The 27,475-nt window shown below is 47.9% G+C and overlaps 1 protein-coding gene across 3 annotated transcripts; it reads left to right on the forward strand.

Annotated features, from left to right (window-relative positions):
• YJU2 (YJU2 splicing factor homolog) lies at window positions 1–27,475 on the forward strand. Of its 3 annotated transcripts, XM_078668268.1 has the most exons (11): window positions 7–130; window positions 2,722–2,822; window positions 3,490–3,634; window positions 5,603–5,737; window positions 14,769–14,950; window positions 15,555–15,675; window positions 15,898–16,066; window positions 23,378–24,609; window positions 24,748–25,015; window positions 25,342–25,858; window positions 26,225–27,475. In XM_078668268.1, the coding sequence occupies exons 1-8, from the start codon at window positions 107–109 to the stop codon at window positions 23,497–23,499; spliced, it is 999 nt and encodes a 332-aa protein (XP_078524394.1). In that variant the 5' UTR covers window positions 7–106; the 3' UTR covers window positions 23,500–24,609; window positions 24,748–25,015; window positions 25,342–25,858; window positions 26,225–27,475. The 3 variants fall into 3 exon arrangements, with proteins under 3 accessions (XP_078524393.1, XP_078524394.1, XP_078524392.1); XM_078668267.1 differs by lacking the exon at window positions 24,748–25,015 and having other exon boundaries at window positions 1–130; window positions 25,135–26,613; window positions 26,798–27,475; XM_078668266.1 differs by lacking the exon at window positions 24,748–25,015 and having other exon boundaries at window positions 25,135–25,858; window positions 26,042–27,475.

Below are 27,475 nucleotides of genomic sequence, written 5' to 3' on the forward strand. Positions count from 1 at the left end.
CTGTTTTGGTACAGTGAGCCGCAACCCGGAAGTGCAGAGGTTTATTGCTAAAACCGGAGGAATCTTTCTGTTTCACCGTCAGAGTTAAAACCTAAAACTCGGCAGGATGTCGGAGCGAAAAGTGTTAAACGTGAGTGTCCTCGGTGCGGTTGGGAGGGCGGGGGGCTCCAGAGAGAGGGAGAATTAACTGTGAATATGTAGTGGGCAGAAGAGATAAAAAGAAGATCCCTGTTTTATGGTATAAAGTATTGAGAACCCCTGCAGTCCCAATAAATATATGCGGCACGCAGTGGGGAGTTTTCCGCATAACTATGTGTTGGATGAGCCCAGACATTCACCCCCTTCAAGCAGTGGAAGTTCATGACCAGGGTTGACCCATATAACTCTGCTCCCTTTAAACACTTGCATCATATGCTGGGGCTGCTGCTCTCTAAAGTACTGCAGCGAGGGTGGACGCTTCCTACTTTTGTGCCTACAATGTCAGAGAAGAGATGAGCCTTCATTCCTTGTCATCAGTGGAATAATGTAGTATTTAAATGTTTATTATTATAGTGGTGATATCACTTTAAAGAGTCATTGTTTTATTTCAATCTATTTGACATCACTATGTTCCAGAATGTTAACAGATGCTTGTTGGATTTTGCTGTGATCAGTGGTGGGTATTTCTTATGAGAATAAACCACTACTTGTTCTCCAACCTGTTTTTTTGTGTGTGGATTTATTGGATTAACTTGTGAAGACAAGTTACTACAATCAGCAGCACGGTTTCCAATCCTGGGATTTGATGAGACGACCTGCTGCAGTCTGAGTGTTGTAGTCCTGGTTTAATTCCATGAATTTGACACCTGTGGCTTGAGCCTAGAGGATGCCCCCTACTATACCCCGAGTCAGGGATGTGCCCCACATATTCAGCCTGAGTCTGTTTTCTCCTTAGTCATTACATACAGGCCTAACAATTTTCTGCAATAAGCGTTCTCAGCGGAGAGGTTGCCCCATTACACCCAGGACATTACGTGAGGCTGGTTTCATATACAACCTTTTGTATGAGAGGTGGTCTTCTCAAACACACACAGTCTGACATATCGTGGCCCTCCCACGAACACCTAACACACCACAATCAGCATATCTTGTCTGCGTTGAGAGACTGTTTCCCAAAAATACATCATCTGACTTAGGGCTGCCACTCTCCCAAATTTGCAAGCAGTCCGAGTTGAGATTGCCAACATAAACACCCATCATCTTAAGCGCCAACATAAACACCCATCTTTTTAAGCCATAAGCAAATGCAGTGTTAGCTGATTCCTCTCCTTATCCCTCACACCTGCTTGTAAAGCAAAAGAGTCTCAAATGGTGGACGGAATGCGGAACAAATCAAACATTCACCCCTGTCAAGAGATCTGGGTTAAATCCATTCTTTCTTTTGCTCACTGTGCCACCCCAGTTTAGCCCCAGCCATATGCAAATTCGTCTTGACTCTGCTCCTCATGGAAACAGTCCAGCCTGAACTGCTTAGCCATGTCCTCCCTGGACCAGAAACAAGCATCTTTGGACTGGTTTCGGGGTATTGCCCCTCATCAGCCCGGCTAGCTTGAATCCAGTGGCACAGTGGGCCCAGAACCCACGTCTGGGCATACCCGGCGCATTTATGGCGTGAAAGCAAAAGAGAGACAAATGATGGACGGATGCGAACACAGGAGACACATCCCGGAGGAGACACATTAATTGTGAAGTCCATTTTTGAAGAAACGTTCTAAGAAGAACTTACATTGATACTAGCTGTGTAAGAACCAGCACAATGCACCAAGATTCAAACTGACTTGGTGGTTTGTATCTCCGCCTCTCAGATTTATCCTGTAGAGACCTCAACCCTCAAGGTGGCCTTTCTTCAGAAAGCAACGCGTGGTAAGTCTATGCCCTACCACTCTCTCTTAGTTAAATGTTACTACTGGAGACTTCGGGGATACTGTTACAGGCTTTGAATCCATATCTACTTTCAAACTCTCACCCTGCCGTAGGAGTGTTTAATCATAATTGGAATTGGCTGTCCTTCTTTGTTTTCTGCTCGTCTTGAGGAAGACCCGCCGTGACGCTCACCTAATTGCGCACATGCAAGGGTCGAAACGTTGATGTTTGTTTCAGTCTATGTCCACCAGGTCTCCCGGCCTCAAGAATTAAAAAGCCTACTCAGTGCGCCCTAGAGACCATGTATTAATAATTGGAAAGGATAAACTCCATTTCAGTTGTTTTGTGTATTCTGTACATATTTGTATGTCTCTTACCACATATGTATAATTTCACTGAGTCACACATCATCTTGTTGCCCTTTATTCACTTTATCTTTGTCACTGATGTCTTTTGATGATTATTGAATTTGACAGCCCTACATGATTCAAAGAGTAAAAAACAATTTTTATATCAAAAATAATTTTCAGCTATGCTTGTTCCATCAGGTAGTCTAGACTATTAGACTCGCTTTTGCATGATTAATACTACATAGGTTTAAAGCAGTTGTTCTATCCGACAGAACCATTTGTAGTTTGTTTTATGCATGCCCAGGTTCTGAGCGACACAGGGTTACCACATTGATTCTTTTTGTAGTATGTCAATGTATGCCACAATTAATTTTAGCCTGATTGACCGAGTGTGATTCTTTGTTTGATGATATTTGTACAGCACACATTCTCACGGCATACATGTTTTTCACCCTTTCTTCTCTTATAGAAATATTACCCTCCAGACTTCGATCCATCAAAAATCCCCAAGCTCAAACTTCCCAAGGATCGCCAGTATGTGGTGCGATTGATGGCTCCATTCAACATGAGGTGAGATATGGCGGCTCGGTAGAGTGAGGAGGAGTGTAGATGGTACCTCACAGGATTTATGAGGTTTGGTGGGTGATGTTCTGAGCATTGTAGGGAGCCACGGCTTGGAATGTGACCAGTTTTTGGAAGTGAACAGAGGATGGAAGTTCGTTTAAACATATCTAACAGAGCTAATAGGCCTTTGCAAAACAACAAATTCTTAGAAGGAGATGCACAGCTTTGGTTTATTTTTGGCTCCATTAAATTAAGTTTTGTTGGGCATGTCCAGAGTTTCCCCTCTGTCCCTTCGATAGGGAGCGTGACTTCATAGGCACCTGAGCACCATTTTCACTTTCCTTCGGCATTACAGGGGTTTATGCATCAAACTTATTTGGTAGTGTGATGTTACCCAGAAAGCTAGAAAGTCATCTGTCTGTGTGTTGTGTTTGTGTGCATAAATTATGTAGAGCAGGTGACATGAGACCAATAGTGGGTTGTGGATGGGAGATTGTTGTACGCTTCATAGCCTCCAAGATCTCTCTCCACAAGCATTTAGGATCACTTATGGCTAGCTGTTCATTGTGGAAGAACAGCTCGCTCAATTGCCCTGAATTTAGGGAATCTGCCATGGTTGTATTATACAGAATCACCACTCCTGTTTGTTTTTATTGTGCCTTTCTTTGTTCAGGTGTAAGACCTGCGGAGAATACATCTACAAGGGCAAGAAGTTTAATGCCCGCAAGGAAACGGTCCAGAACGAGTTGTACCTAGGACTCCCCATCTTCCGCTTTTACATCAAATGCACACGATGTCTCGCCGAGATCACGTTCAAGGTAAAACCTTCAGTGGAGCAGTTTTTGGGGGAAATGAGGATGGTGATGTTTTCATTTTCCACTTGCAGATTTCTTGTGGATTTAATTCACAAACATGCTTTCAAATGAGTTAAAATGAAACATGATTCTTGGAAACATGGGGGTGACCAGCACGGTTTCAACTTACCAGGAGGTTAAAAACAGTGATTGCGCCCATTGTTGAATGCGTTTGGGTCCCTTGCTTGGTATACTTGTTACATCAGACCACTCAATTTTGTGGTAAATGCATTTTATGAAGACAGATCCTTAACTACCAGTTTGGTATTTTTGTTTCACAGAATGGTGTAGGTGATTGAACCTAGGATGTTGGCATTGACCCAAGGTTCAGTAGGCTCACTGGTGCAGGTCAGCGAAATCATTTGGAATAAAATAAGAATATCAAAGTGGAAAGCAAATGAAGCAAAACCACCAAACGACAAACAAAAACAGTCTCATTATAGATCACAACAGAAAGAGAAACAATCATCAAAGTATGCTGCATAGATGTTAATATGTTTTTGAATTGTAAGTCTTTAGAATGCCCTATACCTTCAGCTCTCAGTTTGAGCTGGGGCCAAAAGCTGTCCTGTGTTGAGTGGGGTTATTACCCACCTGAGTCAAATACTATTTTTACGGTAGTTTCAAAGGGCACATTCCGTCACTGTTTGACCGTGTAGTGCTTTCATAGGCCGACTACTGTTCACATGGTGTCAGGGTAACATGTACGACTGGAATCTGATTCACCTTGTGGTTACATTTAATGGGTATGTTGTTTAGGTCATGTTGGCAGATTATTGGGCTATATTGGATGCATGCTAGGGATTCTGTCCTTTATTTCTGGTGGATTTTAGTGTTTGGCGTATTATGATGGGAACTGATGTCGCGAGCACTGTGGTAGGAAACTGTATAACATACCTGTGCTGCATTGGATGCCTGTAAGTTGGTATATCTCATGTGTTCTGTGAGCCCTTTGAGTGTTTGACACCCATGCAATAGCATGTGCGCCTGGCTTTCTCGCAAGCTCGTAGACTTTTACGTGGCACATCCTTACAAGAGGTGCAAGGAAGAGGTGTCTTTTCATACTAAAAAGTGTATTCACGCTTGATTGATTCACGCTTGATCCAGTAATACAGATAGTGATGTGAGAAAAACTTTGCATCATTTGAAAGGTAAGGATACTCCATAGGCCTGAGCATGAATAATACATGATTGGAATAACAATGGAACAGCAGTCAAAGATAACAATCTTGGTACCTATGTAACTTTTTGAAGACTGGGATATTGCCTTCTACTATTTAGCTAGATGAGCCAGATGGTTGGACCAGCAATCAGATTTGGGTGTGTGAACAGGATCCATGCAACCTTTTCATGGACCACATTGCACCTCCTTCACAGAAGCCAAAAGAGACAATATTTGCAAAGGGGTTTGTGCCCCAAACAGCCCCTATACTACCAGAGACAGACCATCTCCATTTGATCAGGCCCTGGTTGGTAATGTCTCGATTCCTACTCACACTGGCACTGTGCACGTGCAAGGGTGAAATCCTTGACACTTGCTGTGTTGCTGCCCTAGGTGAACAAAACTGATCAGGCCTGCCCTTCTCCCTCCTGTCTTCACCACTCCACGCTTGTGCAATGCTTTATTTTAAATCCAAGAGCCCCTATCTGTTTAGTGTGTACAAGAGGGTGTATTCTTGTGCCCACCTAACTTTTCCTCCTGGGTATTTTCACATTCCTTTTTAGAAAGAATGCCGTTTTTAGACAAAAACAAACAAACTGGCAAACGGTTTTGTGACCAGAGTCTGCTATTGGGTTAGCTTGGACAACGGTGTTGAGTTGCCCATAGCAAGTTGTTATTGTACCATCAGGTAATTGTTAATATTGCCTTTTTAAACCGAGAATGACATTCATTAATATGATTGTTTTTATATCCGCCCCCCCCCCCATCAGACAGACCCTGAGAATACAGACTATGCAATGGAGCACGGGGCCACCCGCAACTTCCAGGCCGAGAAACTGCTTGAAGAGGACGAGAAACGACAGCAGAGGGAACGTGAAGAAGAAGAGCTAAACAACCCCATGAAGGTACGTCACTTCTTAAATGTACTAACGGCATCTCAACACATCAGAGACTCAGTCTCGCTTTTTGAATTCCGCAAGAAGCCGAATACCTGACTCTTCTTATAAGCACCTTGGGACCACACACCTGCCCAAGCGCCTGGATACCCTCTCAAGTGATTAGTGCGCTATACAGATAGATATAACATAACATCTAGAAGGGATCTGAAGTCAGAAGTGGTGGGTAACACTTGTGCTATGGTTTCCCTGGGTTGGTGTCCAGAACGCAGGGTATGATCCAACCACATTGAGATGATCGGTGGTATTCTACGGACCGGAAGTGACCTCTGGTACGGGTTGGCACACAGGTGATCCAAAGTGGAAGGATGTTCATGGGATGAATTTTGGAGCTGAGGATCTTGCAGTGTGTTAAGGTGGTGTTCCTATCATCTGAAGTCTAATGAACTAAAGAGGTCTGGGAGCAGCTGTTAGGAATCTGGAAAAGTTCCTTGATGTGCGGGATAAAGCTGTTTGCGTTTGGCTAGGAATGTTAAGGAAGTGAAATAAAAAGGACATGGCTGCTTTCTTAAGTGAACATTATGCTAAGGTGATTCGCCCAAGGCAGCAATCCTTGCATTTTATAGTAACTTTACAAGGAAGGTCAACGTGGTTTAAAATTGATTTATAATATGAAATAGTGACAGACAGTAGGGTCGGTTTGTTTTAATTGTATCCCAGACCCCTCATTGGCCATTACATTTACCGTACATGTCAGAATTATGAGTACTGTAATAAAAGAAATAGAACCCCGGATAAATTTCAGCAGGTAAAACCAGTCGATCTTTATTGGGAAAAAATTGGCAGGAAATACTGGGACATGCAGATGTGATAAACACCAAGGTCTGCAGGATATTTCAAATTAGCGGAAAAAGCTTGTAAATGGATGACATTTATTGTACTTGATAAATTCAGACTCCTCAGAGCCGTACTTTATTGTGGATGATAAATCTCACACCAATTACCAAACTATTCATAATGAGGCCCTTGGTGAAACTGACTGAACGAAATTAAACTAGCTAAAGAAATTGTGGTTATCTTGGGACTAATGGTACGTCGGATGTTATTTGTAAATATAGGGACCCTGTTTTAGAAAGTTAATGAAAACCAGCTTGGCAGATTTGAAAGCTTGGAAGCCATGACACAAGTCATCTCACTAGCTTTGGTAGGTCTGCCTCTTCTTTTTTCTTTTTTTTTCTTCTTTTTTCTTTCTTCTTTTTTCTTCTTTTTTCTTTTTTTTTCTTCTTTTTTCTTTTTTTTTCTTCTTTTTTTTATCTCAAAAGGAAATCTCACTTAAGCTTCAGTGAGGTTTATTCTTGAATCTATTTTATCTTAAAAATTACAACTTTTTATGTGATCAACTGCCCTTTTATTCATAGCAGTGCGTGCATGCATCATTTTTGTGGTTCTAGTGCATCATTGCCATCAAACAGGCCAATAGGGTTTTTAAATAAAGACATCCTAAACCATCAGATATATCAAATACAAAAAAACATGCTTTTGAAAAACAACCTTAGACATGAATGGGTGCTAGATTGAGTCTTTCATTGTCCTTTGCTAGTGTTCTTCGCGTCCCAGCAAGGTTAACACTGTAGAAGTACTAGAACATGTAAAGTTACATCCATACATTAAGACTTTCATTAGACAGCTAGAACTGGTTTGTTAAGAGCAACGCCAGGCGTCAATATGTATGCTGGAAGCTTCACGCGATAACGTGAGACATTATAGACTAAAATGATTAACGAGCAGGGGCGTAGCATCGGGGGGGGGGGTGTTATTCCCTCCTAATAAAAGTATTTTTTAATAAATATTTGGGTACAGGTGCTTTTTCATCTGGTTTGGTTAGATGTCTGTTCAAATTCACCAGGAATTTTTACATGCACACGGACAAAAACGTGCACACACCTCTCCATTTTGAAAGTCCTTAAAAATATTGCTTATTATACAAAATATGGCGTTCTCTCTCTTAGTACTCCTATCAGACTGCATTCCTCTCCCTTTCCACTGCCCCTCGCGTGCACCCTGCTTGTTGTATAATTTATCTAAACATTATATACCAGCCTGATTGTCAAAAAATCTGAGGCTCAAGCACCCCCCACCTCATTCCCATTGACCCACCTCATTCCCATTGATCTTACTAAATAAGCTGCGCTCCTGTTAACAAGTATGAAGGTTGGGTACAAAAACGCAAGCTTTGACATCAAACCCTCTGGGTTGCATGCCTGCAATACCAACTGTGGCCACATGATGGCAGCAGAACTCCAGCCACCTGATGGTTTGAAGGTGTCAATTACGGGGCCCTGTCGCTGCTGACTTAGTACCAGCATTTGTCAGACCCCCCAGGATATAGCGGCATGGATACCAAATTTAGCGGCACAAAAATGAAAATTTAGCGGCACAAATATGGAAATTTAGCGGCAATTTTGCAGCATTTTATTTGGCCATTTTTCCTACAACAAACACAGATATCTTAGTTTTTTTAGTTATTTAACAACATGAAGCTATGTATATTTGGTTTATTTACAATGTAGACACCTTGTTTCCCTCGAAAAGCAAAAGACTGCCCGCAAGATCGCAGACATCCACAGCAGCTTCAACGCCACGACTGCCCCAACAAACACTGAGACCTCTGCCCCCACGAGCACCACCAGCACCAACCGCATACTCTCCTGGACCAACATCAACGACACCATCACGATCATGAACACCATCCACTCCGGATCTCCGTCAGACCCATGCCCACACCACATCTTCAAGAAAGCCAGCACAGCCATCACACCCCATCTCCGGAAAGTCATCAACATCTCCTACGAGACAGCAACCTTCCGAGAGAGCTGGAAGCACGCCGAGATCAACGCCTTACTCAAGAAACCCAAGGCAGACCCCAGGGACCTCAAGAACTTCCGGCCTATCTCCTTGCTCCCGTTCCCGGTGAAGGTCACCGAGAAGACAGTCAACAAACAACTGACCTGCTACCTCGAGGAGAACAGCATCCTGGACCCTTCCCAGTCTGGGTTCCACAGCAACCACAGCACCGAAAATGCCCTCATCGCCGCCACCGATGACATCAGGACCCTACTAGACAACGGAGAAACAGCGGCCCTCATCCTCCTGGACCTGTCAGCCGCCTTCGACACGGTCTGCCACCGCACACTACGAACACGCCTCCACGACGCTGGGATCCTAGAGAAGGCCCTGGCGTGAACCTCCTCCTTCCTCTCCGGCGTTTGTTTATGTATAGGAAGGTGTCTCTTCCTGCACATAAGCAAACCTTAAATGCCGGTTTGTAACTTACATGTGTGCTGCTTCATGCAGCACACATGTAAATTACAAAATGGCTTTTTTTAAAAGGTTTGTCTATGTACAGGAAGGGACACCTTCCTGTACGTAAACAAACAATGGCATTTTGCATTTTCCATGTGTGCCACACAAGGCAGCACACATGAAAAAAGCAAAAACGAGGAGAAATAAAGCTTTTCTCCTCATTTCGCTACCGTAAGACCAGATTTTTCCTGGTTTTAAGATTAGCACTACCTCCTATTTACGCTGCCCTTGTGAATAGGAGGAAGCGCCAAACTTAATGGGTGTTGCGGTAGAACGCCCACCGCAACACCCACCGCACGCCCCTTTCAGGCTAAATACAGCGTGAAGGGGTCCTATTCTAAAGGCAGAGTTAGGTCACGTTGTGCCACTTAAAGTGGCTTAACGCTGCCTTGTGAATAGGGCTAAGCCCCTAGCGTCACAACAACGTCACTGAAAGTGACGTTGTGGTGGCGCTGGGAGCTTGAGAATATGCCCCTGAATTTTCAAGGGTAACTTGATCAGTTTGAAAAGATTGCTCAATTCAATTCAATTTGTTTATTTTCGAAAGATTGTTCCATAAAACATGCAAACATACACTAAACACCATTATATTGTGGTTCCATAAGTAGAAAAGGCAAAAGGTTTTATCAATAAGATCAATCCGTTATTAAAATCTTCATAAAACATTTGTTAAAGCTCCCTAGTCTAAAAACCTGTACAGCTTAAAACAAAGTACATCTTGTGCATTAAAAGTATAGGGGTCAGATGTTGTGGCTGATTTGCATATTCTGATATCACAGTCATTTTAAAAGTACACTCCTTGTCCTAGTTCCTGGGTTCCTGCAAAGCAAGGGCTTTGATGGCAAATCGGAGTTTTAAAAAATGATTTTACTCAATCAATGTCACACAAGGGTGAATCTGTGTCAAATGAAAATACTTTTAACTTCAGGAAACTCTTTTGTGGTAGTATGCCTGGCTCAATCCGTGGATTCCGTGGATTCAATCCACAGTCCTATGTGTCCCCAAACACTACCATTTCTACTATTAAACATACAGAGAACAAAGGGAATTTGAAAAAGTCTCACTATTCAGGCAGTCATTAAGCAAACTCACCATTATACAGCGATCATAGCAATGTTATCTGCTTACCCATACAATTCTACGTGCTGTAGGACCAGAATATCATGAATAGAAAATTAACCAACTTGTAAACTGCATGTACCTATGGACCGAGGACTCTCTCTATTTCAAAACAACCTGCCCCTAAGAACATCCTCTAATTCTCATTCCCTTGGAATAAACTTGATACCTCATTGGCTTTCATTATATTAGATATTTTTCTTCAGTTCCACCATAGCTAAATAACACCTAGAGATGGAAGCACTGTGCACTCTATAAGTGTATGAAAATGCTCAGTCACTAGATTTTTTAACATCAGAAATACTTTTCTTCGGGGGTCGAAAAGCATATTGATAATGTTTTAGTGTGCTCGGTTTTTTTTTTTTTTTTTTTTTTTTTTTTTTGAAAACCTTTATTGACAATGAAAGCTCACAAATACTGGCCTACAACCCCACGGGCTGGCCAGAAACAGAACGGTCAAATAACCAGCATACAAAAGGAAGATCTGCACAGGATATAACATCAGGAGCACTGGTGAAACAAGAAAGACCATCGAGCGTTCAGCAAGAGCAGGATAATAAAGGTTAAGTTTTCTAGCACGGGGAGGGGACCAAAGGAATAACGGGCCGTATACGAGAATACAAGGGAGGGACCGCGGCAAGCCGCCATTTTATAAACACAACGTAAAAAAATGAAGCCATATAATCAAATCAAGCAAAGGACAAAAACAGAATCAGACCATCAAATAGCGACAGTGGCAACAATCAATCGCGCACACTCACCTCCGCCCCCACCCAAACAAAGAAGACGTGGTCAAAAAGCCCCATCACAAAGACTATGCAATACGCACCCCAACGGAAAAAGGGCACCTCCATAAAGGAGGAAGGGAAAGAGGGAAAAAAGACAACAGAAGGAACACCCGCCAGACCATGCATCCTCAGGGGGAAAAACAGGACAATAAAACCGGCAAGCGATGTAACAGCAACATAATACCAGAATAGGCAGCAAACCACAATCAGCCACACACCGGAAGAAGGACAGAATACCCCCGGGGGAGATACAAGGTGACAGAGTCCCGAAAAAGTGAATACACAAGAGCCATAGAACAAAAAGGGAAAATAAGGGGGGAAAAAGACCCCCCGACACAAACAGACCCCCCCCACCCACCCCTAAGCCCACCCTGCACCCCTGCAGAAGGCTACGGCCTACCCCCCCCGCAGCGTGCCTGTCGCCCTAAGTTGAACCCGAAATTTAGTGGAACAAGAAAAGTTGGAATTAGAAGACAAAAAGGGGGGGGGGGGGGAAAGGGAGGGAAGGAAGAAAGGAATAAAGACATACAAACATACACACGGGGGAGGGCCAAAGACAGGAGTAAATGCACCCATCCACCCGCCCGGGTTAAGGGTCCAAGTCCTCGGGAAGCCAAAGAGTATCAGGCCAAAGTCCAGGAGCACTAACCAGTTACACAGAACCATATCAGGACACAGAGATCATCCAAACCGTTCATGAACCACCGCATATAGGAGCCAGTTTTCATCAGCCCTGACCCTTTTTATCCAAAGCAGTAAGGGTCCGATCCAACGAGGACCCTGCCAGAAAGAACAGAAGGCAGGCAGCAGGAAAGTCCAACGGCAGTCCAAAAAAGTCACAGGAAGAAAAGCATGGAAGATCCAGGAAAGTCACAGAATGTAGCAAACGATGCAGGCACAGTTCCAAGGATATATCCATAAAAGCCGACCCATCCGGGCCGGTACAGGAGACGTCATCGGGCAGTGGTGATTGAGAGGGACCAGGAGAATCACGAAAGTCCGGCAAAACAAAATCCTGCTCCCGGGCCAAGGGCAGAGGAGGCAGCACAGGAGGAGAAGGCGCCATCAGGATGCGCGCCTCCGGGGTGGCAGCCGGGGCCGAGTCCGCCAGGAGAGTACCAGCCACACCCCGCGATATCGATGCCTCATCCGGTCGCGGGGGCCCGGGAGGCCCGTAGTGAGGAACCGTCTCGAGAGCCAGGAGTGGCGCGGCCACCGATAGCCGCCAGGATAGCAGGATGGTCAGGATCCCCTTAAGTGCAGGAAAACATTCACAGTATCCGACACCCGGGCCTTGTGGCGGGCCCCCAGTGCTCGTCTGGGCCCGGCCCAAACAAATGGGGCTGGCCGCCATCTTGAGAGCCCGAACAGGCCGCGCGGCCAACAACCTCCGCCGGGGCGGCATTAAAGCAGACGAAGTCCCGTCGACAGGCAGAAGAACACCCCGGACAGGAAGGGGGGCCACCAGAAGAAGGGGATTCGCCGGCCCACCAATGTCGCCAGTCCCGTTCTCCGAGTCCGGGCGGCAAAGAACAAAATGGCCGGACCGGAGAACAAAGGGGGAGGAAGCCGAACACACGAGGAACCCCAATAATGAAGGGCAGCGTCACCATCCAAGGCCGCTGCCACACAGGAGTCTCTCAGCCAGGAACCTCCGGCTCACACGAACAGCGGCCCTCCAATCACCTCCAGCGCGCCCCGAAGGGCAAGCCCGCAGGCTGCATCCGGCCCAGGAGCCGGGACGAAGAACCAGGCCAGTCCGCTCTCGAGTCCCGGGAACGATCGGGGACACTGCACCGGACCCACAGCAGCCAGGACAACCGGAACAAGTGGTAAGTGCCTGCAGTGCGTCGTAGTAGTACCACACAGCAAGGAGGGCTTCCCGGGGCAGGATAAATACAGGATAAATGTGAAAAACACAGGCGGGCGAACGGAGCCGAGCTAAAGCGCGGCCATCTCGGTCGCGAGCTAGGCTCCTCCGTGTGCTCGGTTTTTAAGGAAATCTATTCTTGCAGGAGGAACAATGGACTTAATTTTTAGACTTTATTTTTTTCTTTCCTGGGGTGATAATAATATATTTTCTATATAGCACTATAACAGCGTGCATATTTTCGGCAAGATATATATATATATATTCATATCGCACACGATAAACAGTGAGATGGAACGGCGCGCACAGCTTTGTCAAAGTATAAAAAAACATATCACACATGAGGACAGTGACGTGGCACAACATGCACAATCTTCGTCAAGTTATATTCACGCACATCATACAGGATAAACAGTGACATGGCACGGGTTGCTGTAAAATGGCGTGGAACAGCCTTTACTAAGGCATGGAACAGCATGGCTCAGTTCCATTCACTGCTGCTGCCTCCAAGCCACGGGAGGCCTCGCCCGGGCAGTGCCAAGGCCTAGCCACCGTGACTTAGAACCTCGACCGGAATGTAGCACTTTTAAAAGAATAATACTGCTACTTCTCAGAGGCAGCAAGTACTCCGAGACAGTGAAAACCAGCACTTTTATATTTTCAGTTTCCGTACAGTGAGTGAAAATCTGCCCCATTCCTAGAGCTCTAAAATTACGACCACAGCTTTACACCGAGTTATGCATATGAAGCAGCTATTGTATGGCTACACTGCGACACCTAGTGACGTGTGTGTCACTTGCAACCAATAAAAAGCCTTCGTTTTTTCAGGGAGACCCTTTTTAGCGGCCGAATCAGCAAATATCGCGGCCATTGCGCTAATCTGCCAATTTCGCGATTTTTTCGTGAATCGCGAAATGCTGGAGGGTCTGATTTGTAAAGCGCTGCATCTGAAGAGGTGTCCCGGCGCTTGGGGCCCTCGGTAAGATTAAGCGAGCTATTGCCCAGAGTCACATGGTGCTGGGCTAATCTGCCACCGGCACCGGGGATCGAACCGTGAACCCTGTGGTCCGGAGTCAGGCACCCTGGCCACTGCGCCACACCTCTTCCACAATAGTTAACCGCAAGTGAATAGCAAAGTAATTGAAAAGGGATTCCTGCAGCTCCCAGTGTTGGTGCCTAGTTCTCAAGGCGCTGCACTAACTGAAAACAAGTGAAAACGAATGCAATATATTAAAATAATAGCAAGAACTCAAACCCATAAGATCACATTAGAAGTAAGGGAGCGAGCATGCTTGATTCTGTGAGACTGGCACCTCGCGGACCACTTGGAAAGTAAAACTCCATCAGCCTCGGCTGAGAGCGCTCGATGGTAAAGTCGGAGTATGAAGTAGTAATGCCAGTACTGTTACTGCCAGGAAGGCCCCTGTTGAAGTACTAGAGGAGTAGATCAGGTGCACACAGGCCCTTCTAACGCCCACCTGAGAAATGCCACCGCCTAGAAGCTGAGGATATTCAAATTTAGCTACATTGGGAGGTTACTGTTGGTAACTTACTTTCTGAGCTATGGCTGGACAATAAAAAATTATGACACAAACTCTACATCCAGTGGCCATTGGAACATAATATTGAATCTTCTCCCCACTTCTGATGCCTGCAGACTTCTCTGATTGTAGCAAGAGCGGCTGCGCGCACCAGCATTTCATCCTGTAGAACAGCTTGGGCTCCACCAGTTAGACCTGTTAATACCACAGATTACATCTGGGGCAACATCACTTCTGCCTTTGTTAATGGTGCCAGCGGAAGTTGTAGCAGCAGAATCTGCATGTACCGTTGAAATGTGCTTCTCTGCTGGTAGCGCGTTGATGCGTGGTAATTCCACCAAGGTCTTGCACAATTCCAGGTCCTGGAAAACCGAACAAAAGATTCCAAGCTGGAGATGGAAGTTCTGGAGAACCTGCAGGAACTGAAGGAGCTTAATCAGCGCCAGGCGACCGTGGATTTTGAGTCCATGCTGCAGAAGTACAAGGACTACGAGGAGGAGATGAAGCGGCGGGAGAAGGAAGAAGACGAGACTGAAATGAAGTAAGATCCTGGGCTGGCTCCGCTGCTGGTCAGTGAAGCGAAAGTCACACATTGGGGAGGAGGCTGGGAACTTTGGCGTGTAACCTCTTACTTTGATTGGCAGGACTGAGTCAGAAATCACATTTCTGACTTGATCAAGTCATCATTTTCTTTTGAGGGGCTGCAGAGCTTGATGACCATCTGCTGCTTTTTTTACTTTGTAACTATTGAGGGAAGTTCATGAACATCAGCCTTCATTTTTAAAAAGTAATGTTGAGAATATGCTAGTGTATGACTCTTGCAGTAAGAGAGCTCAACTTGAAAATGAAACTACCAGACCCACCATATTTAGCATCATTCACTAGAAAATGAGAACTGGTTTGAGGTAACCAATTTGATAGGCCACCTGGCAGCCATGATGTGTTTGTGTGTCAGAGACACTTTATTGGTGGTTTGCAGTGACATTTGCTTGTCAGAACCTGAGGTTGGGACCAGAAGATGCAAAGCATACAAGGAAATCCTTGACTATTTTATGTGATGGAGAGGATCGGAATGTAGCGTCTTGCGCTAGGAGACGCAGTGCTAAACAGGGACTTTGTTACTCTCTCTATTCCCCACCATTCAGGACGATGATGGAGCTTTCCCAGAAGAGGCGATGTCTGGAAGACTCTGATTCTGATGAGGACATTGTCCGGGCACCACCTAAGGCTGCGACAAAGTCAAACCCCACAGACATCCTAAGTGAGGTGAGTGCACTGCTGTTAATACTCTATTTAAGAATGGGCTGCACCAAATTTACCAGGGCCCAGCCATGTTCTGCCCTTGGCAGAGCACCAGGAATAATCGAGAATGTGCTTGCAGCAAGCGAACAATCGATAGAGGTGTCCAGATCACTGTAGCTGATGTTCTAGTCTCTTCCTTCTGAATACCCGCAGAGACAGATATTTGTAATGTTTCTTTTTCTGCAGAATCCTGAAATCCAGAGGAAGAAGCAGAAAACTGAAAGCTGGGAGCGGAGCGTTGGGAAACTGAGCTGTAAGGCTCAACTGGCAGGACTGGTTGTGGTGAAGAAACCATCTGAGAAACAGGAGGCGCCCATCAGCAATGGAACTTCAGTGGGGACCCCTCACCTGCCAGGTATGTCAGCTGCTTCTCCCAAACCTCCAGGTGCACAGGGTGTGGTTGGGAGTGACTGTAGAAAGAAGCACTTTCTGTTTAAAGGATCTTCTTCTGGTAGGTCTGTAATGAGCCATCTTAATGTCCTTTCCAGAGCGCTTCCAATTTTTTTAAACTGCAGTGTATGTGGTTTGGCATTTCAAGATGCCAATAAAGCTTGGTTCACAATTAGTGGTTGACAGGGGGGTCTGGGAGAAATTAACCATGAGAGGAGCAGAATTCAGTTGAGTTGTAGAGTGTCCCTGTCCGGTTAGGCTAACAATCGAGGAGTTGCTCTGGAATGGAAAGTGTAGGGAGCTGGCTCTCTATATAGTGGATCAAAAGAAATATGTTGTGTAGAGAGTCAAGGCAACCCTTATTGATTTACAGGGGCTTGCTTTAACAACCTCAAGGTGCTCTATTTTGTGGTAGTGTGGTCAAGCAGCCTTAGGCTAATCAGAGGGGAGTGTTGAGCATTTGTTGTACACACAGTCAATAAATGAGAAACACACTCCATGAAGAAATTTGAGACCAATTTATAAAAATGATTTATATATTATTTTAGAAACCAAGATCACTGCAATCGGGTAAGTATTTTTCATGTTAGCGAGTTTTAGAATTACAGTAAAAACTGTCAGATTTGAGACATGTGCCTCGAACGCAGTGATGTTATCATATAGGAGAAACATACTCTGCATAGGTACACTTGCAATTGACTTACAGGACTGTTCTTCTGTACTTAAGGTATGTAGGGGCCGGGGACCTTGGAACCAACAGCAGGTTTGGGTTACCTGCCTTGGTGCAGAGGTACTGGTCACTTGGGTAGCCTGAAACACTATCGTTCAAGTAAATGGAGAAAGTACCTGTAGGACAGAGGCTACAAGGGGGGACTTAGGGACAAGTCCATCAGAACCTAAAGTCGGGCTGTTCTTGAGTGTCACAGAGACACTGTTGGTAGGCTCACACTCGAGTTGTGGGGCTCGGGTACAGAGGTGTTATGGCTTGTAGGTCGCTTGCGTGTGGGGGGTCTCACTTTCAGTGTTGACCTGGAAATGTGGACAAAACAGGACAGCTGGGCCACTCTCTGTGCTTGCCTCTGCGATGCTGATGTCCCTCGTCGGTTGGGGCGGTCTTGGAGTCGAGATTGGACTCAGAACAAGCCTTGGCTGCTGCTAGAGGTCTGGAACACCGGGTATTGGTCAGGGCATCTCCTGGTGGTCCTGGCATTTCCAAACTTGGTTGGGAGATGGATCTGACCTCTGGGAGCACAGTGACTGCTCCTGGGCGGCGGCGGCGGCGGTGGACCCGGTGGACAGCAGAACGGTGAACTGGACATTACGGCTACAGGGAAGTGGCTCCTCCACTTCAAGGGAGATGCTGACGGGTTTGTGAAGTGCTGTCAGCCCTTCAAGACTGTGAGAGGATGCACAGCTGCAGGGCGAGTGGGGTCTTTGCAATTGTCGGGACAGGAGCAGACAGGCAGTGTTTGGTGCCAAGTCCACATCTCTTGACTTCTTCAGCTCTTTTTTTGTCCTTCTTCTTCTTTGGTCTGGGGAATCTGAGTTCATGGTATCCTGGGGCTATCTAAATCCTGAATGTGGGGTGTTCAGGGTAGTTAAGGGTTGTAGCTAATGGGCTATTTATCCTTGGGGTCTCTTCCCCACCTATATGACCACTTCCTATTGGGGAGTAGGCATAACCATGTCCCAGAGTTCCAAATTCCACCAAAAACAAGATGGCGGAACCCTTCTTTTGTGGAGCACATCAGGTAGCCCACCTTAGGGGTGTGACTAGCCTGTTGGTGCAATACGCTACTACATAGCTCATTTCCCGCATGTCCTAGTGCCAAATGGGCCTAGGGGCAGGGAGTTGCCATTCCAAGGTCTAGGTCTACGAGACTGGTAGGATTTTCAGGGGGAACCTGTAAGGTGCTCTCTGGGTGCATGTCATAATCAATCTAGTATTGGCAACTGTACAGATTTATTAAGCCAAGATGTTTCAGTAAAGTATTTGGCTTCCCTGTTCACTTGTGCCATCTAGTAATAGGACTGGATATCACTGGGGCATATCTGCTCATGCAGATATGTCCTCACATGTATTATGATGCACCCTGCCATGGGGCTATAAGGGCTGCTTTAGGGTGGATTAGAGATAATACATGCTGTGTACTTTGGGAGTGTGCCATGTCGTGTTTTCATAAGGGTTTTCACCCTTTCACGCGTCCTGCAATGGTAATTTGCATGCAGTTTGTGTATGTAAATGTAGTAGTATTTGTATAGCGCCCGAATCGACCCCTAAAGGGGTATCTCAGGCGCTTGTACGCATACCGCTGTGGAACCCTTCCTGGCTTTTCCCTGTGAAGTGCCCACTCCTGGGCACCCCCAAGGTGAAGCCAGGCATCTTAGCGTTGTTGGGGCCGTTGTGAAGATTAAGCAAGCTATTGCCCAGAGTTGCAGAGCGGGACTCCATGATTGGAATAGGCACCGAGGCGAGAATTATCAGGTCCGAGGAAATTGAGCCCAAGACCCGCTGAGGCGGGGAATTTGAACCCTGGTCCCGGGCCAGACCTGTGCATCAGGGTCTGCCGCTCTAACCATTGAGCCACACTTCTCCACACTTCTATGGGTCCCTTAAGGTGGTATAATACATGATGCAGCCTTTGGGGACCCTCTTTAGTGCCCACGCCCTGGTTACCAGGGGTACCATTTACAAGGGACTTACAAGGGTGCTAAAGTCCTTGCCAATTGCTGAACAGTTGTGTGTGTGTTTGTTTTTAGGGAAAGAGCACTGGGGCTTTGGTTAGCAGAGGCCCAGTGCAAATCAGTCGAAAAACATCAGTATCAGTGGCAAAATGTCAGGTTGACCATGACAAAAGGGGCACCTTCCTACAGAAAGTAGTTGGGTAATGCACAGTTATGTGAGTAAGGGGTTTGCGGTGCGCTGTGACTTTCAGGAAAGGGACTTACTATTAGTCTATACCTGATTTAGAGTTGGGTGGTACTGTTAAATCTTTCAGTTTCTGAAGGAAATGCAACATGCAGAACAGAATCTGCTGTAGCATTTTCTTCACTCTGTTGTCTGCGGTGGAGTTGTGCTTCTATTTGATCTATTTAAGAACTCAAGGCTGCTTCAAGGGTTCTTTTTCTTTTTTTAACTTTATTAAGCGTTTCATCATAAAGTATCTTGATAGATATGAATATACACAGTCAGTTTTAAAGGACGATGAAGAAGTTTGTACATGTTTTGTTTGGCTCGATTAGGGAAAACACATCAATCATTACAGTCGGATTCAATATAACATCTAGCATGCGGTGGTCGAACTCTCAGAAATATATAGTGGCCTATAAGGGTTCCTTCTAGAATTGCTGCCAGGTTTTCGTCCCAGTCAGTTTAATCCTCTGCAGGTGTCCTTCGTCCGGTCCCATGCATGAGTTAGTGAGAGGTCTTCCATCAGAAACCAGATTCAACTAATATTTTAAACTTGCACTGTAAGAAGTCGCAATCCTCCTTTACTGTTGGCCTGCATATGACCGATTTATGTTCGGGGCTCTTGGCTTTGCACAGTGGATGCAGTTCATTATATTCAGCCTCCACCAGGGGGCAGCAGGCGCCTACTCCTTGTGTCTGCTGCTGCTTGAGGCTTGCAAATGTGTCTTCTAGCCCTGGCTTTGCTCACTTTCAGACTCTGATATCCCGATTTATGAATATTCCGTTCCCTGTAACTGAAGAACATGTCACGGTGTCCTCAGTGGTCCTTTGACGAGTCCCTCCTAGCTGGCACCAATTTTTTGGGCCCGCGGTGAGGAGACAGTTGACATCGAAGGGTCGTCTATTAACCTGGGCGGTTTCTTCAAGTGTTAATATTGTTGTTATGCATTTTTTACGACCCTGCATCAACGGTACGTGGTACAATAAGGCCAAAGGTATTCCGTGTTTTAGGTCCCAGAATAGGTTGTATTTCCAAACTGACCCTGGGGTGTAACGCGGGCCCCTGCAGTGGAGGTAGCCCCTGTTTTCAGGTGGCTCCTTTTCATCCCAAGGGGCCAGGACTATGAATATCCGTGATATTTGGGAGTATCAGGACCGCTCATCACATTTTGCAGGGGGCCCCATCATCTACATAGGTGCATCTGGTATGCTTGCAGCACCCTACGGTGTATCGGTTATGCTTGTCCCACTCTTAGGTGCATCTGGTATGCTTGTCCTGCTCCTTGGTGTATTTGGTACACTAGCACTCCCCCCTCCTCCCCGCCCCCCCCCCAGGTGTAGCTGGTATGCTTGTGCCACCCTTAGGTGTTTCAGGTAGGTTTCTCGCACCCTTAGGTGTATCTGGTATGCTTGTCCCGCCCTTAGGTGTATCTGGTATGCTTGTCCCGCCCTTAGGTGTATCTGGTATACTTGCGCCGCCCTTAGGGGTATATGTTATGCTTGTCCTGCACTTAGGCATATCTGGTATGCTTGCTCCGCCTTAAGGTGTTTCAGGTATGCTTGCGCCACCTTAGGGTGTTTCAGGTATGCTTGCGCCGCCTTAGGGTGTTTCTAGCACGCTTACGCCCCCCTTAGGTGTATCATGTATGTTTGTCCCGCCCCTAGGTGTATCTGATATGCTTGTCCTGCCCTTAGGTGTGTCTGGTATACTTGTCCCACCCTTAGGTGTACCTGGTATGCTTGCGCCGCCTTAGGGTGTTTCTGGCACGCTCGCGCCCCCCTTAGGCGTATCAGGTATGTTTGTCCCGCCCCTAGGTGTATCTGATATGCTTGTCCTGCCCTTAGGTGTGTCTGGTATATTTTCCCACCCTTCGGTGTACCTAGTATGCTTGTCCCGCCGTTAGGTGTATCTGGTATGCTTGCACCACCCTTAGGTATATCAGGTATGCTTGAGCCACCCTCAGGTGTTTCAGGTATGCTTGCGCCTCCCTTAGGTGTTTCTGGCATGCTTGCGCCACCCTTAGGTGTATCTGGTATGCTTGTCCTGCCTTCAGGTGTTTCTGGCATGCTTGCGCCACCCTTAGGTGTATCTGGTATGCTTGTCCTGCCCTTAGGTGTTTCTGGTATGCTTGCGTCGCCCTCAGGTGTTTCAGGTATGCTTGGGCCGCCTTAGGGTGTTTCAGGTATGCTTGTCCTGCCTTCAGGTGTTTCTGGCATGCTTGCGCCCCCCTTAGGTGTATCTGGTATGCTTCTCCCGCCCCTAGGTGTATCTGATATGCTTGTCCTGCGCTCAGGTGTATCTGGTATGGTTGTGTCACCCTTAGGTGTACCTGGTATGCTTGTCCCACCCTTAGGGTGTGTCTGGTATGCTTGTCCCACCCTTAGGTATCCCTGGTATGCTTGTCCTGCCGTTAGGTGTATCTGGCATGCTTGCACCACCCTTAGGTATGCTTGTCCTGCCCTCAGGTGTATCTGGTATGCTTGTCCCACCCTTAGGTGTACCTGGTATGCTTGTCCCACCCTTAGGTGTACCTGGTATGCTTGTCCCACCCTTAGGGTGTATCTGGCATGCTTGTCCCACCCTTAGGGTGTATCTGGTATGCTTGCCCCACCCTTAGATGTATCTGGCATGCTTTGCACCACCCTTAGGTGTATCTGGCATTCGTGCACCACCTTTAGGGTGTATCTGGTATGTTTATCCCGCTCTTAGGTGTATCTTATATGCTTGCACCGCCCTTAGGTGTACCTGGTATGCTTGTCCCGCCCTTAGGTGTACCTGGTATGCTTCTCCCACCCTTAGGTGTATCTGGTATGCTTGCACCACCCTTAGGGTGTATCTGGTATGCTTGCACCACCCTTAGGGTGTATCTGGCATGCTTGCACCACCCTTAGGGTGTGTCTGGTATGCTTGTCCCACCCTTAGGTGTATCTGGCATTCGTGCACCACCTTTAGGGTGTATCTGGTATGTTTATCCCGCTCTTAGGTGTATCGTATATGCTTGCACCGCCCTTAGGTGTACCTGGTATGCTTGTCCCGCCCTTAGGTGTACCTGGTATGCTTCTCCCACCCTTAGGTGTACCTGGTATGCTTGTCCCACCCTTAGGGTGTATCTGGCATGCTTGTCCCACCCTTAGGGTGTATCTGGTATGCTTGCCCCACCCTTAGATGTATCTGGCATGCTTTGCACCACCCTTAGGTGTATCTGGCATTCGTGCACCACCTTTAGGGTGTATCTGGTATGTTTATCCCGCTCTTAGGTGTATCTTATATGCTTGCACCGCCCTTAGGTGTACCTGGTATGCTTGTCCCGCCCTTAGGTGTACCTGGTATGCTTCTCCCACCCTTAGGTGTATCTGGTATGCTTGCACCACCCTTAGGGTGTATCCGGTATGCTTGTCCCCCCCTTTGGGTGTATCCGGTATGCTTGTCCCACCCTTAGGGTGTATCTGGCATGCTTGCACCACCCTTAGGGTGTATCTGGCATGCGTGCACCACCCTTAGGGTGTATCTGGCATGCTTGCACCACCATTAGGGTGTATCCGGTATGCTTGTCCCACCCTTAGGTTGAATCTGGTATGCTTGTCCCACCCTTAGGGTGAATCTGGTATGCTTGTCCCGCCCGTAGGTGTTTCTGGTATGCTTTCACCACCCTTAGGGTGTATCTGGTATTCTTGCACCACCCTTAGGGTGTATCTGGTATGCTTGTCCCGCCCTTAGGTGTATCTGGCATGCTTGTCCTGCCCTTAGGTGTATCTGGCATGCTTGCACCACCCTTAAGGTGTTTCTGGTATGTTTGTCCCGCCCTTAGCTGTATCTGAAGCGTCTTGTCCCACTCTTAGGCGTATCTGATATGCTTGTCCCACTCTTGAGTGTATCGGAGAATGCTTGCACCACCCTCAGGTGTATCTGGTATGGTTGTCACCCTTAGTTGTATCAGGTATGTTTGTATCGCCATTGGGGGTCGTGCATGCTTGCCCCGCTCTTAGGCTGCTTCAGAGTGCTATGGAATAACAGAGGTGGATATGGAAGGAACGGCAGATACAGCTGGATCCAATGCTTGAAATGGAAAAATAGAAGTGCAGGCACTCTATGCCAAAGTGCCTGCTTGTTTCAGAGAAGTGCCGGTACTCTTCAATTTAAAGTATTACATTTCTTTTGAGAAGTGCCGGTACTCTCCCTCTCAAAATAAAAAAAAGTGCTGGTACTCCGCACCGTTTAAAGCACTGGCTAGATCTACAAGAATTTGATTTGACTGTATAAATTAGGAGACAGAATGTTGCTACACTTTCTGTTGACTGAGCCATTCGCGTACAGTTATGAACATATTTGAAAATGAATTCCACAATGTGCCCATTTTTTTCCAGGTGTTGGTGACGTGAAGAAACAGGAAGTGAGCTCCAGTACTCCCATCGCCGCCTCCACCGTGGCACCCATGGCCTCTTCCCTCAGCCTCCTTGGAGCATACTCAGACAGCGAGAGTGACTGACAGCCCTGTTCTTTCAGCCGCCTCTGCCTCTAGGAACTGTTCCATTGAGTGGTCTGGATGGAGGTGCAGGTTCTGTCATGGGTCCCCTACCTTATGCCCTCCTGGGAAACAAAGTAAGCGGAGCTGTGGAAGACCCAGACGTGGCCGCCTACCGGAAGCACACGGGATGGATAGATACACTTCAGAGCGGCTTCAGACCTAGTGTCCCACAAATCGAGATGTTCACCGGATCCTGTATGCCAGGCAGTGGTCTTATTCCTCACCCAGGGCCGAAGCAGTGTGCTGTATATTTCTTCACCTCGACTTCTGCACATACACAAGTACTTTAGATGTGACGTGTAACCGTAAAACTGAGTATTAACTGGTATTATCTGCCTCTCCTCCGGCCTTCCTTCTCTGCCAAAAGAAGCGGTGGCTTAGCCTAAGCAGGTGCGGGCTGTCCTAGTTCAGAAGATTACACCGGCAACGCACAAACTCTTCCTTATGTGACTGGTACAAGTGGACACAGTATGGGCACCAACATGGACTAGTGAGGGTGTGGGCACTTGGCCACCATGTGTTGTAGTGAGATGTTGAGCTTTCCCCTTCCCCTTTTCTCGCTCTCGTGTTAAATAGCAGAAACAGTTGGCTCAAAAGATGCCTGTTCCTGCAGGCTCGTTTCATGCCTAGTCTGTCCCAGATAAAGTCTATCGCTGTTGGTTGAGGTCTTCTCTCTGTGGGCCATGATCAGGCATTGTCTGCTTCAGATGAGTTCTAACACTGCCTGCAGCATACCAGACCTCGACTGTCCCAGATTAAATCTATCCCTGGAGCCTGCGGTCATCCCTTGCCTGGCAAGGAGGAGGTCTATCCTGGCAGGCTGAGATCCGGCATAGTCTATCCCAGGTGAGCTGAGATTATAATTCTGTCTGAGGCCTTGTACCTCCCGGTTGACGCGTACCCCTGCTGCCTGAGATCATGCTCCTGTACCAGATGAGGTATTTCTCCGGTGCCTGCGGTCAGTCCTTGCATGGCAAGGATGAGGTCCATCCCGGCAGGCTGAGATCAAGCCTTGTCTGTCCCAGGTGGTGTATATCCTGGCAGGCTGAGATCAGGCCTTGTCTGTCCCAGGTGGGGTATATCCTGGCAGGCTGAGATCAGACCTTGTCTGTCCCAGGTGGGGTATATCCTGACAGGCTGAGTCCAGGCCTTGTTTGTCCCAGGTAAGGTCTATCCCGGCAGGCTGAGATCTGGCCTCGTCTGTCCCAGATGAGGTCCATCCCAACAGGTTGAGATCAGGTCGCTCCTGGCAGGCTGAGATCAGGCCTCGTCTGTCTCAGACGAAGTCTATCCCGGCTGGCTGAGATCAGGCCTCGGTCTCAGACGAGGTCTATCCTAGCAGGCTGAGATCAGACCTAGTGTATCCCAGATGAGGTCTAACCCTACAGGCAGAGATCAGGTCTCGTCTATCCCAGGTGAGGTCTATCCCGGCAGGCTGAGATCAGGCCTCGGTCTCGGACAAGGTCTATCCCAGCAGGCTGAGATCAGACCCAGTCTATCCCAGATTAGGTCGATCCCGGCAGGCTGAGGTCGGGCTTAGTCTGTCCCAGGTCAAGTCTATCCCGGCAGGCTGCGTTCAGGCCTCATCTGTCCCAGATGAGGTCGATCCCAATAGGTTGAGATCAGGTCGCTCCTGGCAGGCTGAGATCAGGCTTCGTCCGTCCCAGATTAGGTCTATCTCGGCAGGCTGAGATCAGGCCTCATCTGTCCCAGATGAGGTCGATCCCAACAGGTTGAGATCAGGTCGCTCCTGGCAGGCTGAAATCAGGCCTCTTCTGTCCCAGGGAAGGTTGATCCCGGCAGTTTGAGATCAGGCCTCGTGTGTCCCAGGTGAGGTCTATCCCGGCAGGCTGAGATCAGGCCTCGTCTGTCCCAGGCGAGGTCTATCCTGGCAGGCTGAGATCAGGCCTTGTCTGTCTCAGACGAGGTCGATCCTGGCAGGCTGAGATCAGGCCTCGTCTGTCTCAGACGAAGTCTATCCCGGCAGGCTGAGATCAGGCCTCGTCTGTCTTAGACGAGGTCGATCCCGGCAGGCTGAGATCAGGCCTCGTCTGTCCCAGACAAGGTTGATCCCGGCAGGCTGAGATCAGGCCTCGTCTGTCCCAGGCGAGGTCTATCCCGGCAGGCTGAGATCAGGCCTTGTCTGTCTCAGACGAGGTCGATCCTGGCAGGCTGAGATCAGGCCTCGTCTGTCTCAGACGAAGTCTATCCCGGCAGGCTGAGATCAGGCCTCGTCTGTCTCAGACGAGGTCTATCCCGGCAGGCTGAGATCAGGCCTCGTCTGTCCCAGATTAGGTCTATCCCAGCAGGCTGAGATCAGGTCTCGTCTGTCCCAGACGAGGTCGATACCGGCAGGCTGAAATCAGGCCTCTTCTGTCCCAGGGAAGGTTGATCCCGGCAGTTTGAGATCAGGCCTAGTCTGTCCCAGGCGAGGTCTATCCCGGCAGGCTGAGATCAGGCCTTGTCTGTCTCAGACGAGGTCGATCCTGGCAGCTGAGATCAGGCCTTGTCTGTCTCAGACGAGGTCGATCCTGGCAGCTGAGATCAGGCCTCGTCTGTCTCAGACGAAGTCTATCCCGGCAGGCTGAGATCAGGCCTTGTCTGTCGTAGACGAGGTCGATCCCGGCAGGCTGAGATCAGGCCTTGTCTGTCCCAGACAAGGTTGATCCTGGCAGGCTGAGATCAGGCCTCGTCTGTCTCAGACGAGGTCTATCCCGGCAGGCTGAGATCAGGCCTTGTCTGTCTCAGATGAGGTCGATCCTGGCAGGCTGAGATCAGGCCTCGTCTGTCTCAGACGAAGTCTATCCCGGCAGGCTGAGATCAGGCCTCGTCTGTCTCAGACGAGGTCTATCCCGGCAGGCTGAGATCAGGCCTCGTCTGTCCCAGATTAGGTCTATCCCAGCAGGCTGAGATCAGGTCTGGTCTGTCCCAGACGAGGTCGATACCGGCAGGCTGAGATCAGGCCTCGTCTGTCCCAGATTAGGTCTATCCCAGCAGGCTGAGATCAGGTCTCGTCTGTCCCAGACGAGGTCGATCCCGGCAGGCTGAGATCAGGCCTCGTCTGTCCCAGATTAGGTCTATCCCAGCAGGCTGAGATCAGGTCTGGTCTGTCCCAGACGAGGTCGATACCGGCAGGCTGAGATCAGGCCTTGTCTGTCCCAGATTCGGTCTATCCCAGCAGGCTGAGATCAGGCCTCGTCTGTCTCAGACGAGGTCTATCCCGGCAGGCTGAGATCAGGCCTCGTCTGTCCCAGATTAGGTCTATCCCAGCAGGCTGAGATCAGGTCTGGTCTGTCCCAGACGAGGTCGATACCGGCAGGCTGAGATCAGGCCTCGTCTGTCCCAGATTAGGTCTATCCCAGCAGGCTGAGATCAGGTCTCGTCTGTCCCAGACGAGGTCGATCCCGGCAGGCTGAGATCAGGCCTCGTCTGTCCCAGATTAGGTCTATCCCAGCAGGCTGAGATCAGGTCTCGTCTGTCCCAGACGAGGTCGATCCCGGCAGGCTGAGATCAGGCCTCGTCTGTCCCAGATTCGGACTATCCCAGCAGGCTGAGATCAGGCCTCGTCTGTCCCAGGCGAGGTCGAACCCGGCAGGCTGCAGGCTCCCATCGCGCCGCTGTCGAGAGATGGCGAGCGGTGAAGCTGGCAGCAGTTATTGGTTTAATGAAGTGTGTGCTTGATGTCTATCAGGCCTCTTACCAGCCTCGTTTCCCAGGCTGCAGCTGTGTGGCGGGCTCCCTGTGGGAGGCGGCCAGTCTGCGGGTGGTGTGTGGTACTTCAGCACTGCGTGGGTTACAGGGGAAATGTTGGACGCCAGTTACTCCGTCTTATGCTTTATTTCCCAACCATATATGTATGTACCTTGTAGATATTTTTCCTGATTTTAAATTTAAAAAGTCTGTTTTGTGAAGGTGTTATAAAAAAGGTTATTTTCCA

Source organism: Lissotriton helveticus, chromosome 12 (assembly GCF_964261635.1).
Source record: "Lissotriton helveticus chromosome 12, aLisHel1.1, whole genome shotgun sequence".
Lineage (NCBI taxonomy): Eukaryota > Metazoa > Chordata > Amphibia > Caudata > Salamandridae > Lissotriton > Lissotriton helveticus.

Bases quoted from the DNA above. Each gene is read 5' to 3' on its own strand.
- YJU2 (XM_078668267.1), top strand. From the start codon at position 107: ATGTCGGAGCGAAAAGTGTTAAAC. The intron at 131-2,721 runs GTGAGTGTCCTC...CTTCTCTTATAG, and splicing joins CGGAGCGAAAAGTGTTAAAC to AAATATTACCCTCCAGACTT. The intron at 3,635-5,602 runs GTAAAACCTTCA...CCCCCCCATCAG, and splicing joins TCGCCGAGATCACGTTCAAG to ACAGACCCTGAGAATACAGA.